The 20,870-nt window shown below is 42.4% G+C and overlaps 1 protein-coding gene across 13 annotated transcripts in view; it reads left to right on the top strand.

Annotated features, from left to right (window-relative positions):
• The window catches only part of tanc2b (tetratricopeptide repeat, ankyrin repeat and coiled-coil containing 2b), a 170,345-nt gene that overhangs the window by 109,725 nt on the left and 39,750 nt on the right, over positions 1–20,870 (top strand). For 8 of the 13 annotated variants that reach the window (XM_010783439.1, XM_010783426.1, XM_010783433.1 and 5 more), the window contains 3 exons: positions 6,188–6,304; positions 15,236–15,384; positions 19,424–19,607. In XM_010783439.1, the coding sequence (XP_010781741.1) occupies positions 6,188–6,304; positions 15,236–15,384; positions 19,424–19,607 (450 nt within the window). Of the gene's footprint in view, positions 1–6,187; positions 6,305–14,791; positions 14,973–15,235; positions 15,385–19,423; positions 19,608–20,870 lie in introns of those variants that run through there. The other 5 variants (XM_010783447.1, XM_010783481.1, XM_010783465.1 and 2 more) reach the window with 2 other exon arrangements.

The following is a 20,870-nucleotide window of genomic DNA, read 5'->3' as shown; positions in this document are numbered from 1 at the left end:
CAATAAGACTACCCTTATAAAGGATTCATAAAGGGTTTATAAGTAGGTTATGAATTAGGTTGTAAACACTTTATTAATCATTAAGAAACATTTATAAACCAGTTCTAACATAGTTTTCATACATCAACACAGGCTCTGTATCTGGCAAGATGAATAAGCCTTATATTAGCAAGAATCAACTCAGTGAACAACAGATACCAAGGATGCTGGCTGATGAAGAACCACACGAAAATGTGTCAAATCAAATAAGTTGACCATAGACCTGTCCTGCATTCTGTAAAAGACGTTGATATGTCACATTAACATTATTGTTTTAGTCATCTCTGTTGAAAATATTCTTAGAACTATTTCTAATGTAAGGCATGGCGGCATGATAGCCAATTTGGCTTTGATATTTCATACATAAGCCATATCAAAATATATATAATTCATCCTTAACAAGAATGTGAATTCTATGTAACCAAATCAGCTATATCCATTCTGAAGAATAAATAATTATATAACCATCTTTATAGTCCTCAAAGAGCAAGAGGAGATGGAAGATAGCCACAACACAAAGGATCAGAGCCTCAGTTGCTGCAGCTCGTATATCTGAAGCTGAATTCCTTGAATGGAGGTGAAGAGAGGAAGGCCGTAAGAGTTGTCGATACAAAAAGGTTGTTTGATTACATTTGAGCGGATGTGTTGGGAGTTTGAAGCTTTTAGTGTCAGTGAAACCATCCTCTCCCTCAGTTACCAACACCTAGGAAAAGACTCGCTGTTTCCCTGTGCTCTGCTGTTGCCATAGTGACCAGAGCCCCATGCTCGGTTTCTGTAAAACATGCGGCTCTGTAAAACTCTGCTTGGGTTGCAGACAGCTGGGCGATGTATGTCCTCACCCACATTAGTGTGTGTGTGTGTGTGTGTGTGTGTGTGTGTGTGTGTGTGTGTGTGTGTGTGTGTGTGTGTGTGTGAGTGACACTCAGACAGCGGTTCAGACAATACTTCATCACCATGGAAATGTCTCCTTTCACGTACTTATCGTTCACTTATCTGAAGAAAATGAGAGATTGTGCATTGCATATTCGAGTATCCAATTCATATTCAGATCTTGTCGTATATGTTGAAAACCCAGGTTGTGTCAGTGGGGACCATGGTGTTGAAAAGAAGCTTTCCCCTTTCATTTGCACTCTGAATTAGAATCACAATATTGACTTTATTTATTGTTGATGATTTCACCAAAGGCTGTGCGTACGCACAATCTAGGGAATAGAGATCAGCTTCTTTAAAAAAGAAATTAAACTGTCCATTGTCACCAATCTCTCCGCATCCCCCCCTCCCCGTTCTCACTCTAATCTCACATGTACACACATGCATACTAACGCATGCATATTCATTTTGACACCCTCGCATCCAGAGCATGTAACAAATATCCATTTCACAGCCACGTGCACACACAGACTAGAGATATGTATTCATAAGCTCATTAGAGGAGTAGATTTGCCTGCTGCCATCCATCACGCCGTCACCCATCCTCAGCCTGGCACACACCGACAACAGGACTGCACGAGAGAAGTCCCTGGGATTTAGTCTACTGGAGCCGCAGATAGAGAGGGATTTACTCCTGACTTCGCCATTTCACAGAGGTGAGACCAAGGAGACAAAAACCAAGAGAAATGGTAATCTTCCATTCGCTGTAGTTTATCCAGAGACTGATATTCTGTCGAGGAAAATTGCTTTAAGTCTCTTTGCACAGTCAACTGGAGATGCACAGGTGTACTGTAATAAAGTTAAGATTGTAAAAAAGCTGTTTACATATCTGATGTAATTGCCTTGGGTGCTCTTTCCGGAACACGGTCACGTGGAAGCTCAGCCTGTGACAGGCTCTCCGTAGCTTGTTACGAGCCACTGCAAGCTGTTGCAAGTTTGTCACTGCAGGTGCAAGAGCAGCTTATCCAAATAAGGCGGGACTGTGGTTTGAAATTTAAATTGACAAATTTTACTTTGGGCCTCACCATGTGAATGTTTCAGGACTCAAGAAAAAAAGCTGATAGTTAAGAGAGACATTGTTGAATATGTGTATTTTGATAATATCTCTTAGAGGTTGATGATAGTGTTTGCCCTGTAATTCATTTGTGAGTCAGCAGAAAGAAAGGTTAGGAAACAGATTTTTTTTTTGAAGGTCAATGGTTGTTAATAACATCCATTAACTGGAATATGCCTGCTTTTCTTTTTTTTCAATTATGCATATCGTTGACTTTTTTACGATACCGATACCACTGAACGATACCGATACTCAACCGATACATATCGTGATACTTTGAAACTGTATCATCCCACAATTACTCCCATGAAGAGCTTTTCAATATAGTTAACATGTCAAATGAATATTAAATAAAATTGTGGGACTTCTTGGACCTTTTAGTATTGAACAAATAATGAAAAATACATAAAAAATATGAAGAAAACCGATTATGGAATATCTTTTATAACACCCGCCATCAGGTGTGCCGCGTGAATAGCACATCTTGTCAATGCAAACAGACCGTTATAGCACCGTTATAATTAATGTTAAACCTGAGATTCGACTAGAGAACAAATACATAATAGAATAATGGTAATGAGATCTCGGCATTGCACAAACAAACAAATCTCATCTTTAAAATCAACATTTGCCTTCACTGGCGAGAGAAAACAAATCCCATCACAGTTCATTTGTGGGACTTACCTTTCTAGTATTGAACAAACAATGAAAAATACATAAAATATGAAGAAAAACGATTATGCAATCTTAATTTATAACACCCGCCATCACGGGCCGCGGACTCACTTTTAAAATTAAATTAAAACATTTTTTTTAAAGTATTGAAACCGGATCTGATTCCGGTACGGTATACTGTAGCCACCAGTAACCGGTATTTCGGTAATACCGGATACCGGTATGCATCCCTAACTATGACCCTTACTATGAACATCAAAATACCAGAATTATAAAACAAATATGTATGGATAAACAGTTTATAGCTTATATATGTGAAATACAGTTTTTTGTTGTGTACAGCACCATGTATTGGCCTTCTTTCTTTTATTATTGCATCCAAAAGTAAGGTAAAACTACGGAATAATGATCATTTGTCTTCACTTGCACATTGTTTTACTCTTTGTATGTTTTTTAATTATTAGATGTTTATTGACTCACTTGTATAGCTATTTTCCATCATTTGAAACATCTCAATACCAGCAAAACAAGACATAAGCACACCTTTTTAGGTTCATTGTAGTCTAGATTAATAAGCATAATACTTCTGTCTTTAACCCATTGAACATTTGCCAAAATATAAAACTAGTCAAAGTGATTTTGAGTTGTTTGTCTGGCATGAGACGTTGAGTTCCTCTCATGGCAGTAGATCCAGCCATGGATAGCGCTCGCTGCTCCTTCTTCCTGCTGGCTGTCAGTCGGAGTTTCTCACTGTGGCATCTGTGCTGGCTCCCTTCCTAGATGTGGTCAATTAGCAGGGTCCTCTCCAGACCATACCAACACAATATTAACACTGTGTGTGGCAGGCATCTACTTTAGACACATACTCATAGCTCTGAAGGACTTCTTTATTTCCTCTGCCAAGGAGATTTTGTTTTTCTTTATCTGACTGCGTGTTTGTGAGTGAGCAGAATATCTCAAATCTGGACAACAGATTGCAGTGGATTGGTGGAAAGTTGGACCATGGGAAACGGAAAACAAGTGCGTAGTTTTTGATGCAGATCCGGATAAAGGATTTAGAAAACCTCATGTAATATGCTCACAGTTTGTTGTGAGATGGCTCAACAGCTACTGAAATGATTGCCATAGCTACACAAATTCTAAACCACAATTACTAATGTCATTTTAAGGTCAATACGTTTGCCCAAATACCTGCATCTATGGCAACCCCATCAACCTCAGCTACCATTTGTCTGGAGCTAGTTAGCAAAGAAAGCATGTTAGCAACAAAGATGGCAAACATATCCTTTTAGCCAGTTACTCACTGCGAGCATGCTGGCTTTAGCATGTACAGTAGCTCAGAGCGTTGCTGTGCCTATGACTAGAGCTGCCAACATGGCTGTAGACTCTCGCTTTTGTACAGATATATAAAGGATTATAAGCTCCCTTATGGCATGGCAAATCCTACCACTGATACATATCATAAAACCCTTTAAACCCCATTAGATTACCAGCATTTGGAGAAAAGAAATCGGACTCACTACGAATAAATCAGAGTGAGTTTCTGAGGATTTGATTCCAATTGTCTTAAACTGAATTGAAAGTAAGTACAAATATGCTTCTCAAATGGAAAGATAAGAAGATTGCGCTGCCTGTTGCAAAAACTCTTACATGTTTTCTGTTATACTGAACATACTATATGTTATACTGTATGTTGCATTGACCAAAGCCTGCTGCTGTAGTATGATCTTTACACCACTTAAGACATACAGTATATACAGATGAATAACTCTACTGTCAACCCATTATACACAGAGAAACACACATGCATTATACTGTTATTAGCTGTAACATGAATCCCAAGCGCAAGTGTTAAGAAGCCTGTTCATTGTTGCTTGAAAAAATGTTCTTCAGCTGCTGCTTGTGACTTCCTGCTCACACCACTCTGGTTCAGCGCGGTGCTGCTGCGCCGGATAGCTTTGGACATGTGCACTCACCCATAATAACAATGGTTAACAGTTGCAGCATACACTACATAATCTATTTTAAATCCTCATTTAACCAGATTAGCCAATTATAAACACATTATTCTTAATTCCTGCACACACAATGAGCCATGAACAAAATGGAGTTGATATAAGATTCATTTCTTTGCACAGTTTGACCTGTATCCAACTCCATCAAAGTTGCCATTTCAAGAAAGGGAGAACTTGTATTAAGGTCAGAGATAATATGCCTAGAAAGATGTGTTCTTATTAGGGCTGCAATTTATAATAATTTGCATTGTAGATAGATCTGTCTGTTGTTTTTTTGATAATCATTCATTTTCCGAAAGTCAGAAAGCTGTAATATATATTGTTTTGCAAAGCCCACAAAGACGTCCTCAATGCCTTTTTAATGTCCACAACAAAGAAACAAACACATATATTCAGTCTAGTGCTATAGAGAAGTACACAAACTAGAAAATGGAAGCATCTAAGAAACTGGAATTAGAGAATGTTGCTCAAACTGAATAAATTATCAAAAATAAATGGCGATTAATGTAATAGTTCACAACGAATTGATGGATATTTGCAGCTCTTGTCCCAAAACTTGAGTGTGGGTATTGCTTCGGCGGTCACACTTCTAATAGTTGTGTCCCCCATGTCTGCTATGCATCCTTGCAAAGCTCTTCTATGAGTAAAGAACTGCCATTGAATGGATGGTTTAGTTTTGCTTGGCATCTCTCCCTGTGGGTAAAACAAGTGTTCTTTGGGTATAAACACCCCTGTGCTGTGAAATATTTTGCCTACAGCCAAAATGTATGCACCATTGATACCAGTCTGGGTAACAGTGCTTACAATCCTTGTGGCGTGACCAAGAACCCAGAAAAATATCGTTTCACAACCACCACCCCCGGCTTTCTGCGCGGAGCCCCCTCTGAATCTCATGTCGAAGGGATTTGTTTGATGTCTCAGACTTTGTGCTTGAGTCAGGCGCGAGAACATTCCAAAAATGGATCTCATTTGCATACTTGCTGTGATTATGACGCTGGACAAATAGACACAACATTACTTTTGTTCACTCCCATATTTGCAGCAAAATGTCCATCTTGTTTTGTGCTCTGTGATTGAAATGCAGGCCGACACAGCGGAAGTATCATATACAGAGGAATATGGTGATATTATTACATTTTGGTGGTTGGTTGAGGTTCTGCTGCAGTATTGGTTTGCTCTATCCCACTTCCCAATTGCCCATGCAGCTTGTTTAGTCATACTTGAGCTTTATTTGACCCAAGGCAAATAAAAGCTGCCTAAAAAAGCCTTCAGGATGTTTTCATTATATCAGTGTGGTTCTTCAAGCTCATAAGCTCTCTGTCTTCCTCCCTTTTCTGTCCTGTCCCTGTCACTCCTCTCTTTCTTCCATCTCCCTGATCTTTGTATGTGTGTGTGTGTGTGCGTGTGTTTCTACGTGTGTGTGTACATGTTGTCCTCTCCTGTCTCTATATGTGTGTACGCTTTCTGCTCCCAGCCCCTCTGCGGAAAGCAAAGTTTGTGGAGAGCCCTCGCATTCCACAATCAGAGCTTGGCTCCCCTACACACACCTCCACCACTGCCAAGAACCCAGACCTGGACACATTCTGCCCTGGTAAGTTTTTGGCCAGCTCATCCCTCATTTCGTCCTGTTCATTTCGGCATTTTAGGTTCCTGTAGGCAGCGATGTAATGTAGTGAAGGACATTTACTCAAGAACGGTACTTAAGTACAATTTTGGGGTACTTGTGCTTTACTTGAGTATTTTTATTTAATGATACTTTCTACTTCTGCTCCACTACAAGCCAATATTGTACTTTTTCCTCAATACATTTATTTGACAAAATGAGTGACTTGTTAGTTTACAGATCCAGCATATTGGCTAAAACTAAATATAAATAAACTATGCTGTATAATTATAGGTTAAGATATTGAGCAGCAGTGTATAAAGTAATTTAATTAGCTCCAGTACTGTTGGTACTTATTATAAGTATATGTTGATGCCTATACTTTTGTGCTTTTACTTGAGTAAGATTTACCCTAGTTTTACCCTAGTATTTCTACTTTTACTAAGATAAAATACTTCTTACTCCACTGCAGAGAGAGTGACACACACAGAGAGAGATGGGGGTGAATTATGACCGTTATACTGCCTGCTGCTGCAAAAACATTGCTAAGGTCATTAATAAATAGCTTTGCTACACCCACAGTGTCCTCTCTGTCGCGCTAATCGTCCCTCGCTGCTTCCTCCCTCGCTGCTTCCTCCCTCGCTGCTTCCTCACTCTGCCCTTCTTCTCGGACGTAGAGCTTGTTTAGGGGCCGGCGCTGTTTTTCTGTTAACTTCTCAGTCAGTGGTTGCTCCGTAATCCTGCAGACGGTCCAGATTTCCCTGCTCCCCCCCCCCCGCCTCCCTATCTATCCTTGTCACATCCCCCTCTCCCCCTTCTTATCTCTCCCCTGCTCACACAGTCAACAGCTCTGGGATATTGCTCTGTTGAGATTTGGTTCTGGTATATCTGCTTTCTGATCTTGCCTCTCCTCTTCCTGTTGCCACTGAGAAGCGCAGCGTTAGCTTCCTGACCTGTGTCGTTGGCTCGACCTCTGCTGGCTGGAAGGACTTGTCGCCAGAGTAGGACGATGCCGTCGCAACACCCCAGGGTTGGGTGAAGACATGAGAGAAATAGCGATGGGATGTCTTAGTGCTTAACTTTTGTTACTTAGGGAGGAAAATGGTCAACAGAGGGCAACAGCCTTTCCCTCTGCCCAACTCTTCTGCTGAGTTTCTGCTCTATGGGAAATAAGTGATCTGTTATAGAAACATGCTACATTTATAGCATTCCTCTTGGATATAGTGGATGCAGAAGTGGTGTCCCTATTAGTGTTGTCACGATACCAACATTTTGGTTTCGATACCGATACCAAGTCAAGAATTGCGATTCCGATTCTTTTTCGATACTTTTCTTTTATTATTTTCATGATAAATAAAATTGTAGTTTATCTGTTAATTGTTTTCTTACAACATGGTCTCTTCTTTATACTTGAGTTTATGTGATTTATTTGATAGTTAACTTTATATTTTATTAACATGTAATAGTAGGCTACAGTAATATAAATAATTATTGACAAAATGTACATTGCAGATGTTAGCCACATTGGTAAGTTAGCTAAAAAGATAGCCATATTAGACAGTTATCATTGCCATTAATTGCCTCGTCAAACTACGAAAACGTTTGTTTGTCACAAAATAAATTACACTTGTTTGACTTAGATTTGAGGGCAGGGGCTTGAGCATGATGTAATTATGTAATCTATCACATTCGCTAACCTGTCAGTCTTTAAATTCTTTAAACAGCTCTGGATGCCGGTCGGCGAGGTGCTTAGCCAAGTTTGAAGTGTTGGCTGGTTGGCTCCCTTGGTTTGCAGGCAGGGCCGCCTTAATGCACGGGCTGACCTGGGCTGAAGCCCAGGGGCCTACGGAGATCGGGGGCCTATCATGAGCCAATTAAAAAAAAAAAAAAATTACAANTCTTACAGACAGGCCTCGTGGTGTCCGTAGGCTTGCCCTCACTGTCAGAGATATAGCTAAAATACTTCCAAATTTTGCTTCTGGCGTCTTTTTTGTCAACAAGCCGAGGCGCAGCGGCAGTTGCACTCCCACTTGCAGCCATGCTTCTCGTTTTCTCACATGCTCTGGCAGCTAGTGCGTGCATGAGAGAGGGGAGGACCTTAGAGCGTGCTTGAGAGGGGAGGGACTGCAGGCACGGCTGCAGTGCAGGGAGTGGAAGCAGAGCGCTGAACACACACGGCCAGTGGCGGCTGGTGGAAAATATTTTTGGTGGGGCTATGGAAATAGTGACAAAACCATACTAGGGCATTTAAAATCAGGAGACTAAATACGAACATTGTGTGTGTGTGTGTGTGTCATACTTGCCAACCCTCCCGATTTTCGCGGGAGACTCCCGCATTTCTGACAAAATCTGATTTACTCACGTCTGTTTCCACTCGGACTTTAATACAGCTACACCATTGTTTGGTTTCCANATTAAAGTCACCGCGCCTCCCGCCGCGACACCTTGTCGTCTCACCGCTCCGCGTCGACCTCCCTTTTTTTTGCGTCTTCTCGACAACAGAAGCCGCCACACATGACTGCGCATGTCCTTGCTACCAGCCCGCCGTTAGTTTCTCCTCTTTCCTGTTGCCCCTTCCGCCTTGCTCGTTTCTACGGTCGGTCCCTTCTGTCGCCTCTGCCTTCCTGCTGCGTGTCGTCCGTCTTGTTGTCGCCCCCCGGGGCCCTTTGTTCTGTGTTCTGTGTGTTTGCGTTTCTCTGTGTTTGTGTGTGTGCCGTCTTCCTCTTCTCCCCAGTGTCCTGCCTCCGTTCCCGCTCCTCCTCCCTTCTTTTTCCCCCTCTCCCGCGCGCTTTTCTTTCCCCTCCCTTTCCTCCCGTTTTGTTCGTCGCCCCTGTTTTTTCCGCTTCGCTGTCCCTCCCCTTTTGCCTCGGTCCTCTCCTCCTTCCTGTCTCTCCCGTCCCTGCTCGCCGGACGTATAGTAATCATAGATAACACAGCAAGGTCCGTTACAGTTTGTCTTCATCTGATTTAAAAAAAACAAAGTCTTGGCTTTCAGAATATTACACTTGTTTCGGCAAATTCAGATGATAAATACAACTTTGAAGTTTGTAACGGCATAATTACAAGCGGAGAACGGAGTAACTTGACGTCACAGCAGGCATAACAACAGCCGGTGTTTTCCCCGGGAAACAAACACAATACACACAAACGCAAATATACACAAACACACACACGTCAGAATGAGAATATGTTTCACATGTGACTTATTCAAATTGCGAGTGATTGAGTGAAGAAAAAGTTTGACAGTGGCGCTCGGAAAAGGAAATTGTTGAGGGAAAAGGAGTTTCGAAACAAGCAGCTGTTACAAAAAATGCCGAAGCTTACAGGTTATTTTAAACCTGTAGGCCAGGATGAGGAGGAAGGACAGATGAGTTCTGTACCGAGCGGTAGCGGTGCCGGCCGCGGGGCCTCGGAGACAAGTAGGCCGTCTGGTTCTGATAGCGATGGAGTAGCGGGAGAGGAAAAACAGACAGGAGGGACATTATCTGTTGGAGGAGATGGAGAGGACGACGAGGACTTGCTACGTGGAGGGGAGCCAACGGCAACCGGACAAATACATGAGGGAGGCCCGATACGTCACTCATATGGAGGAGAGGACCAGGCGCGTGTAGAGCAGAGTGGAGAAGTGCGATCACAGAGCCTTCCGAGGCTATAAATGACTTTGATTTGATGTTTAAATAGGGGGCCTACAAAAACTATCAGCCCCAGGGCCTGATGGCAGGTTAAGGCGGGCTTGTTTGCAGGGATCTAAAACATCTCTTACAGACAGGCCTCGTGGTGTCCGTAGGCATGCCCTCACTTTCAGAGATATAGCTAAAATACTTCCAAATTTCGCTTCTGGCGTCTTTTTTGTCAACAAGCCGAGGCGCAGCGGCAGTTGCACTCCCACTTGCAGCCATGCTTCTCGTTTTCTCACATGCTCTGGCGGCTAGCGCGTGCACGAGAGAGGGGAGGGGCTTAGAGCTTGCTTGAGAGGGGCGGGACTCCAGGCACGGCTGCAGTGCAGGGAGTGGAAGCAGAGCGCTGAACACACGGCTCTTATTAAAACAGCGCTTTCTCACCGGAGTACTTTCCCCCCTCATTCTTAAAGTACCGATACTAATGAAACGGAGGAATCGTAACGTTTTTAACGGCAGGGTATCGCGGTACCTTTCAAGTATCGGTACACCGTGCAACACTAGTCCCTATAGCTTTGTTTTGCATCAGTCCTGTGAAATAGAGTGTGTAATAACCCATCAGTTGTGATGAGCTGCTAAAATCTCCTGCAGATGTGATATTTCAGGGTTGAAATGGGAATTTCTGGCATCATTGAGGCAGGAAAAGAGTTGATTATAACCAGGAACTCTGTGTCTGTGCAATAACAACTTGAGCTGGAGAGGAACCAAGAGGGGATGAGATGAGTTTTCTTGGGGGGGGGGGAGGACTCATGCCTCCTGGATGGACAGATGGTCATCTTAGCTCTTAACAAGGGCACCCTGGCATGAGGGGCAGCAGGGCAGTGACTTAAACATCTGATAGCATGCCAGTCAGCACTTTGCTGCTGACACTCGCTAGCGTCCTCTATCAGCTGATTTTTATGGTCTACAAAAGGAATTTGTGGTCCCATAAATATGGTTTGTGAATATTTTGTGAGATAGCTTGTAAGTGTCACCCTCAGCCGTCCTCTGTATATCACACAAGTTAGCTCAAACTTCTTGTGGTGGTGGTGGTGGTGACGGATAATGGTTTGTGTATTTTGGTTGTCATTTTAGTGTTTTTCTGAAATGTTTTGTTTCCATTTTTGTATTATAAAAGTAAAGAAGAGGTTTTTAAAAATATTGATGTTGACCACAATGGGCAGGCTGAGCTCCAGCAGGGGAACGAGTGACAAAGAGAACTAAATACCTTTTAATAACTTAAAATAAAAATCTAGAAACAAGACTAAGCCGAATCATATTTAAATGGTCTAAAGAAAACCATTATCACAAAGGAAAGTACAAAGAGTCTTTTTTGTCAGACTGATTACGGTTGGAATAACAAGTTATCAACGTGTATTCACAGTTTCTTGAAAAATAAATACCTGTCATATCAACGTACATTGACGCAAAAAAAACCAATACATATTGAATATGGCCATAAAGCAGTGCTATGCATTGCTGCATTGGTCAAATGAACCGGAAATGTTAAAGGTATAGTTTCTATGGTAACAACAACCACACAGGAACAAGCTGTGGTAATTTATCATCGGATCACGCACTCTTAACCCTAATTCCTGATCTGCTTTCAAGTCTAAAACCTCCAAATATTGTTGCATCGATAACATCTTGCTGTGCACACGAGGAATGTGAAATTCACTCCTCTGATGTCTTGATTAGCTTTCCAGTCGCTGCTTTATACTAGGTGATATGTTCGCTTATGTTCTATGTTATTCATGTATTTCTGAAATAGGTGTGAATCTACCCTCTTTCCATTTCCGTTAGCTGTCAACAGCTTCCGTTGGAATTCATTCACACTCTTAAACCCATACATATCACCTCTTCTCTGAGCCTTTTTTTCTTACTTATCTAGCCCCTGTTTTCTCTCTGTGGACTTTCCCCTGCGGAAGTGGCCGTTAAAGTGGCCAGGTACAGGCGAAATAAGAGCCGCCACATGGTATGTGCTATCTTACCTGCAGCCCCCGGCCTATTAATACCATCTCCTGTCCAGTCCCCTGCCTGCAGCACACATGCTTCCCTCTCCCTTCTCTCGGTGCTAGAGGGCAGATCTGTGGACGGCCAGGGAGAAACAGATGCGCTTGCACAGAAACACATTCCTAGCTGTGCTCAAATATAGTTGCTATGGCAACCATCTGTCTCTTTCGCAGCTCAGGAATCCGATGGAGAGGTGTGTGTGTGTGTGTGTGTGTGTGTGTGTGTGTGTGTGTGTGTGTGTGTGTGTGTGTGTGTGTGTGTGTGTGTGTGTGTGTGTGTGTGTGTGTGTGTGTGTGTGTGTGTGTGTGTGTGTGTGTGTGTGTGTGTGTGTGTGTGTGTGTGTGTGTGTGTGTGTGCTGCTGGTTTGGAAAAATAAGAGATGTGTTTCATGCCAGTTTTTCAAATTCAAATGTTATCATTAAGGATGTCATGGTGTCACCTTGATGAGTTCCTCTTTAGGAGAGTGTTATATTCTCGATGCTGTCACGCAGCTTTGCAGCCATCTAGATGTTTCTCTTCAGTGGTTTCAGTCAGAGGGACTGTGTGTGATTGAATGTTATAATCTGAGTTTTAACAGGGGAGCTATACAAAGATAGGGAATCCAACCCTTACGTTATGATCATGTATATTCCTTTTAACTCTAGCTCATAAGCATGGGTTACATTTAGAAAAAGGGCAATAACATCTTTGTTTTTGTTCTGTGGCCGATCAAACATTCATATTTTGATCTAAGCTGACAGCTCCGTGAAAATGGTTGACCCAACCACTGAGTCTTAGCTGTGTGTGTGACCGCATTCAATGTTTTTTTGAAGGAAACAACAGTCTTGTTGTGTTTAGCTCAAGGGAGTAACTGTCGGCTCCAGCGTCCAGATTAGAGATTTTGTTCTTCACATCAAAAGCGGCACAGACTGCTCGCTCCTGCACCGGGTTGTCCAAGAGCTGGCTGTGACAGAAATACCTTTGTAAGAAGCTAAAAAAAAGCAGAACAGAAACCTAAAACGTACAGTACAGGCAGAGGAAGTGAGACAGGTAAACAAAAAAGATGAGTGAAAAGGACACAGAGAAACACTTTCACTGAGACAGACGAGCCCCTGTTTGATCACGGTCACAGCCGCTAACCCCCCCCCGGAGCAGTTGACTAATCAGTGCTAATGTATTCACTGGTTGTACTACCAGTCAGTCGACCACCCTGCCTCAATGTCCAGACACATACAGCCACTACAGTGACAATTCCACTAATTGATCTATTTAGTGGAATTCTATTTTGATATATTATTGTTAAAGACAATTTTTGAATGCAAAAAATGGCAGAAAATCCGGTGTTCAGCCTCTAATAAAGGAAGATTACCAGTTTTTCTCTGTCATATCATATTAAACTGATAAAACAAGACATTTAAAAGCATCACTTTGAATTATAGACTGTGATGGACATTTTCTAAATGTTTCATTATTTTCTGACATGATATTGACCTAGAGATTGATTTAGAAAATCACCTGCAAATGAATCGCTAATGAAAATAATTGTTAGTTCCCGCCTTACCAGCCAACGCTAGATGTTTCTTCACCTTCAATTTCCTCCTATTATCTATAAGGAGGTGGGGCAGTCCTTCTGTCTACCTACACCTTCTGTATTACTGGGTTCAGCTCTCTTCCTCCAGGGATGCTGGGGGATTCAGTGACCTTGGAGGTCCTGGTACAGTAAACGCTGCTCCATATGAAGTGCATCAAGCCGCTTTACATCTCATCAAGGCTCATGAGTAATTAGCTGTTTTGGACCTAATGTGTGCTGTGATTACCTCATTATTACCACTGCTGTGGCTTTTATTAGGGCTCAGCAACATATCCAAGGTTTTATTTAGACAGTGCCAGTCTTCCATTACTTACTCAGAAGGACTTGGAGGTCAATCTAATGATCCTGACTTGCTGTCTGTCCATGAAGGAATGGAGAGGGGCAGCCCCGGCTTTAGATTGCCTGTCCGTCTGTTAGTCCTTGAACAGACGAGTGAGAGGCCACAGGCTGCAGACAAGCTGTCTGTCTTCAGAGAAGGGGGTGTGGGGACACTTTCTAATGGTCGTCAGTTAGGACTCGGTGTAGCTACCTGCCAATCTGGTCTGACCTGCCCGGCAGGAAATCAAGTGGGGAGAGGAGAAGAGGGAGAGAACTGGCCCTACCGCTTTGTCTCACTGCTGTTTATTTACACATTGTTGGCCTCAATGTCATTAACGTCCAGTCCAATTCTCAGGCTTATACGTCCAATTACAGCTGCTTGTTTCCAGCCGCTCGTTAGTCCTTTTAACAGCTACAGTAGCAGCAGTGTGGGTAATTTGTGACACTCGAGTAAATAAAGTAAAAGTGGGTTGAAATTGATATTGCAGGCACCTTTAGGGCATGATAGCCAGGTATTATAAAAAATAAATATGACACCAGCAATGAGGGCTTGTTATGGGCGGGGAGTAACCAGGCAACAGGGCGACAAGATGAGGTCATTAATGGATTTATTTTTTTCCTTGGATCCTGTTGCAAAGTTGGCAACCAAAATCCCTGCGTGTGTTTGATCATCACGTAGGCTTGTTTGTTTTTTTCTCTTTAGAGCTCTGTAAACAGTATAGAGGTGTATTCAACCCCACTTTATCTTGAGGAGTCACACACAGCCACTCTCTCTCTCTCTCTCTTTCTCTCTCTCTCTCTCTCTCTCTCTGTCTGTCTCTCTCTCTCTGTCTCACACACACACGCGCAGGTGAAGGGCGTATCTCATTGCGTCACACGAGCTGCAGTGGTGATGAGTGGTGCGGAAGGAGCTGCCGTCAGTGTGCAGAGCTCTCGCTGCTCAGTGTGGAAATAGGTTTTTTGTAAACAGCTTGAAAGGGATTTTTGTTGCGGCTAAAGGGATTGTTTGGAGTTTACGTGAGAGGACACCTCAACAAAGATGTCCAGCTGTGGGGAAATGTGCCTGTAATGCACAGCTCTGAGCAAGTGGAAAACTCAGGTAGGCTGTTCCATGTCTTCCTGAGCACAGGTGCTGTTGTTCTCTGTATCCGGGTGTGTGTCGCTGCTGTGGTTAATACATAGCGGGTGGATAGCAGATACTCTGCGTGCTATTCCATCGCCAGTTTGATGTGTTTCTCCTTTTTGTGAAATCAAGCTGCTGTTCTGTTCCTACCCACCACTGACACACATTTGTTCTTTCTTTCTCTCCCCTGCAATGTTTTCCTCGCCTCCGTCCTCCTGCCCGTCTCTCTGCCTCTGCAGGGGAGTCAAGCCGGGAGCTGGGCCCCCCTCCGTCGGTGGATGAGGCAGCCAACACATTGATGACGCGCCTGGGTTTCCTTCTGGGAGACAAAGTGAGCGAGGGGCCAGCCGATACCCAGTACAGCATGGAGGAACCCGAGGCAAGACAGGTAATGGTCTCACTAATGAACTGGACCTTTTTTTTGCTTGAGAAATCTGCTTTTATATCTTTTATCTAAGCATTCATTGGAGAAGAAGATACAACTCTGTTATCTTTTCTTAAAGAGCCTGTAGACAAAAAAACTAAACACCCAATGAAAGAAACTGTTTTTCCCAGCACTGCATTCAAATCTCATGATGTCACCTGATTCAGTCTTTGAGTCAATATAAGGGAAACTTTGTCTGGGGTTGTGTAATTCAAACAATTGTTGCCAAAGAATATACTCCAGTTTTGTTTTTATTGCCTTATCTGCGTTTGTTACGGTTTATCCTAATCTGATTATCTTACTCTGTATGTGATTATGACACATTTCAATCGTGGGAGATCGTGCTTTGGAACTTGAACAAACACGCAGTCGTCTGCTTTCAACATTTATCTTCATAATATCAGTGTTTACACTCGGTTTTGACAGATTTTTGGATGGCAGGGTAGCTGAATCAAAAGAGTTCTGTAAATTTCCCTTATACACCACCACCACAGCTTCGGAATGTATCAGTGCCTCTCCATCTAACATTGGATATCTCTACTTAGATTTGTATACAACCAATTATTTATTTCCCAGCATACTTAGAACTTGTCTTATTGGAAGAAAGTTTCTTAAGGTTGAGTTGAGCTGCATGTTCTGGGTTTCTCTCCTGCATTTTAACCTTTCAATTTGGGAATTTGGCAGTTGAGCAACAAACAGCTCCTGGCACAAGAGGCCGCTCTACGCTCTGCAGCAGATGCCCTGGTTTCTCTCTCTGAACCTGGTTTGACAGGTATGAATTTTCCAAACTAAGGGAAAAAATCAGCAGCGGCAGAGAGAAAGAGAGGCAGATATAGGTAGGGGGAAAAGGGGCCAACCTGTTGCTGAATCCTTCAAACAGAGTCTGTGTATGGGCTTGCACTAAAGCAGTGTGGATAAGCGATTAGACTGATGGACTGCCTGTGCTTGATGTGAGCGCTGCTGTAGCAGTGGGGGTGTATAAATTGAGAGAGGTTTATTCAAGCGGCTCTTTTTAGAGACGTGACTCACACCAGTGCCCCGCTGCATCGTGAACACAGAACAGACCTATTGTTTAAGATATCTGCCCCAAATGCTGTTCTCCGGATATAGTTTGTGTGATTCATTATCTTCATTTTTTTTAGCAGATTATAGAGCAGGCTTTTGTTGTAATTGTGCTAATTTGCTTGGGTTTTACTAGCTTTCAATAGCATTCATTACAGTCGACACAACCAAGTTACTACCTTTTATTTACTGTAAAGGAAGCAGGCCGATATCTTCCTATTTAAAAAATGTTGAGCTAAGGTGAGGGTTCTATTTTTCTGTAAAACACCAATCTACCATCTTCCATTTGACATGGTTAGGTTCCTCTATTAGCTGGTGTCAGTGCTGCCAGCCCTTGCCAGCAGACAGAACAAGGTGACCTTAACTCGCAGAGAGTGCTGTTAATTGCCTTTCATACTCTCGTGCTCAAACTCCCTGAATAGACGCGTTGCCCCCAAGTTAAATCCAATCCACGTGCGACGCCTGAGGTCTGCACTAGGCCAGGTTCATTAGCCCAGCAGATAGCGCTGTGTTCTTTCTGTGTGTTTTTTTGTGTACTGTTTGCTTGCTCTGAGGGTCAAGCTCCTGTAAACATAACACTATAGTGGTCCCATCCATGGCGAAAGCAGAGGGCAATGCCACAACACGCGCACACACACACACACACACACACACACACACACACACACACACACACACACACACACACACGCAAAGCACCTACTTTAACAGAGCCTGAAATGGCCAGGGTTAGTTCTTTCAGAAAGGGGATGATGTTGTATTTGGAGGTGGATTATGTCTACAACATAATGGTTAGTTATGGCGTTACTAGAGTAAATTATATCGAAAAATATTTGAAATATTTTCCACTTATAAGTTTCAAAATGATGTGGGAAGAACAATATAACCATTTTTAAAGTAATTCAGTCCAGTTGAATGGGCCTATTTAAAGTGGCCCTATTGTGCTTTTGGGGGTTTTCCCTTTCCTCTAGTGTGTTGTATAGGTTTGTGTGCAAGTAAATGGTCTGCAAAGGCTATAATCTCAAAGTTCCTTCCAGAGGAAATCGCCTCCCACACACTCCCCCCCCTAATGCCTGAAACGCCTCTATGGGACTCCTTTGTTTACTTCCGTAACATGATGACACTCATTTCTATTGGCTAATGCTCTGACAGATTGTACGTTATATGTGGGGCATTTCAGACAAATCTCTAAGCGAATGAACAACAGAGCCGACTAGCTAACCAATCAGAGCAGACTGGGCTCTGGTTTCAGACCAAGATGTCCTCTTTGTAGCTAAATTACCTTTTTGACCGTGTCATTCAAACTGCCTTTGGAGTTGGATTAGATGGATTGCCATGATATATATATATAAAGACATTCATGGTCCCCAGAAGAAGAATTTGATGATCCTCTGGCTTTTCCAGTGTCATCCACATTTACGTTTATAATTCAAATGTCTCAACAACAGTTGGATACATTTTCATGAAATTTGGGTCGGCCATCCATGTTCCCTTCATGATGAACTTCAAAAACATTGGTGATCCTCTGATGTTCTGTTTAGCGCCATCATCAAGTCAACATTTTAAATATGTTCAATATCTTGTTTTGTGGCCAAATCCTTGAAATATAATGACATTCCTATCATCCGTCCTTCCTCCATCTGAAGTAAGCACTTAGCTCAGTAGCATGGCTGTGGACACTTTGTCATGGATCTTAGACACTAAAATGTGGGTAGGGATTCTCGAGTATCAAACCCTGCGATTAATTGACCCCGATCCATCTTCTGAGCCAAAGCCTTAGGAGCCTTTCAGCAGATAATTGTCAGTTCAATCAATAATGAAAGTAATCGGCAGTTGCAGCCCTACTCCAGACTGTATCCGTGTGTGGGTGTGTGTATTAGCTTAGTGTGTCCCTCAGTCTTCTTCCTGCAGATTAAACTAGACTAGATTTAGCCTTGAGGGCCACTTCACTTCTCACGATCTCTCCAGTGTTGACCTGAACTCATCGGCATCACCGTTAAGGAGAGACCTCCATTTGTTTCAGTGTCTGATACTTAATCACTTGGCATCCCTGTTTTTCTTGCGCCTCTGCATTTCCGTTGATGCTGCATGCCTGTGTTTAGGTGTGTGTGTTTCTGTGAGAGCGTCAGTGGGTGTTCGAAGCAGCAGATTAGACGCAGCAGAGTGTTATTATGTCCCCTGTTGTCTCGTCTCTTCTAACCTGAGCTGACGCAGAAGAAGGTCACTGCAGGGTGCCAAAGCAAGGCTATAAGAATCATATATTTATTGTGTGATTTGAATTTTCAGTGGAATCAGGGCAGGTCTAGGAAGAACAACAGTACACAACCCCACATGTGCCATGGGACTCTGCAGAATCTGATTTGGGAAATGCCACTCCCTTTAGTTTCTAAAAAGGGAAAATTACTGTTTTCCTGCATTTAGATGTTGCCGCTCAAATCCCCGGTGTTTACGCTAACTCTCCAACGCTTGGTTATTTCCTGCCATACTCCTCAGCTGCAATACATTGTGTTGTAAGGTACCTTTTTGTAAAGCGATGTATAGGTTATATAGGTGCTATTTATTAACATTATTGGGAATAACACTAGTTATTGAATGTTTTTGTGTGTGTCAACATATTGTACATGTGTATGTTTGAGCTGTGTAGCATTACATCATTCTTGCTGAAGCTATTCCAAACCCTTATTTTTGAAAATTGCTTCAAATATAATGTATTATATGATTGTATGTGTGTGGGAGAGGAAAGCCTTTGAAGGACCAACTACATAGAGGCAGCGGGGGTCTAAGCTTTTGAAAACAGCGATATTGAAGTGACATTTTACTCTGAATATGACTCAGATATTAAAAGTTCAAACATTTCACTTTGCCTTTTGTACTAGTGTGCACTCATTGAATTATCTGAACAAAACAAAGCGTTTTTAAAAGTCGTTTCTATCTTTTCCAGGGCCAGAACCAGAGGATCAGCCCGTGCTCCACCCTGACCAGCAGCACCGCCTCCCCCCCCGCAGGCAGCCCCTGCTCCACCCTCCCTCCAGCGATGCCTGGCCAGGCCGGCAACAGGGACTGTGCCTACGGCTCGGTCACCAGTCCCACCTCCACCCTGGAGAGCAGGGACAGCGGGATTATCGGTGAGATACACAAACAGATTTATAAAGAACAGTTTTAACAAATGTGTAAGGATAAGGCTAGAGTTATTCAATATCTTTCCCCTTTGTTCCATTAACAAACCAACACATTATTTATAAACTCACAGTCTCTTTTAGAGATCTGGGGACATTTAAAACAGCATAATTGATGTATAAAGTAGAAAGAAAGATGCCTCCCCACTGTATCCAGAAGCTATTTTAAATTTGAGTAAGTCTGTATGAACTAAGAGGTATTTGAATTTTTACAAAAGTAGGACCAAATGCAAGATATAAAACAGTCAAGGGAGCTAAATGGGGAATAGCTTTGAAAAGCAAAGCAAAATGTATAATACACTTTTATTATAATTCACTTAAAAAACAAAACAATATATCTACCAAAAACATTGCACCTAAGATGAAGATGATTTGCAAATATAAAACATTGGTGTGAACACTTATTTATATGAGTGTATATGAATTTAGGTGGGATTTTTTGCGCATATTAAATGAGTCTTTATTTTCAGTATATACCACATAATAAATGTATAAAGGGTAAGCTAAGGCTTTAGCCTACACTTACACTTTGCTTTGGAATATCACTATTTCAAAAGTAGAGGCTGATTATTGTTATGATTATTTATTTAGACCCTCCAGAAAAACGCGGGCTAAATTCCTTGATTATGCGATTAAACATGCAGGGTTTTTATGTGATTTTATGCGGTGAAATTGCGGGAAGTTGCGAAATATGTGGAAAGTTGCGAAATATGAGAAATATTTTTTTTTAAATATTGGGCTGTCTTATTTATTCTCTCTCACACACAACCTGCCACTAACGTTAAACCCCTTTACTATTCAATTAAACACATTCAATGTTTATTTATTGTAAAAGCAATTGGGATATTTTAATCACACTCTCTCACACACACACACACACACACACACACACACACACACACACACACACACACACACACACACACACACACACACACACACACACATCTTGTAGGCTACTCACTTCGCTTCTTGTAGCCCTCGAAAGGGTTTTGGAGGTTGATGCCTCGGTGAACGTGAGTTGTTTGGCTTTCTTGTCCGCAGCAGCAGAAAGCATTTTTGAATGTTTGAATGAATCAAAGTGGGTCGTCACCGTCGATTTTCTCTTATGCTCCAACACACAGTTGCACGGGGTGCAGAATAGTTTCCCCCCACTTTCGTGAAAGACATCGGGGTACTGCTTTGCCCGGTCTTTAGCAGAAATGTTCGTCG

Source organism: Notothenia coriiceps, unplaced genomic scaffold (assembly GCF_000735185.1).
Source record: "Notothenia coriiceps isolate Sejong01 unplaced genomic scaffold, NC01 NC01_scaffold00000664, whole genome shotgun sequence".
Taxonomy (NCBI): domain Eukaryota; kingdom Metazoa; phylum Chordata; class Actinopteri; order Perciformes; family Nototheniidae; genus Notothenia; species Notothenia coriiceps.
The sequence above is the reverse complement of the archived record's forward strand: the minus strand, read 5'-3'. Positions and strand labels throughout refer to the sequence as shown.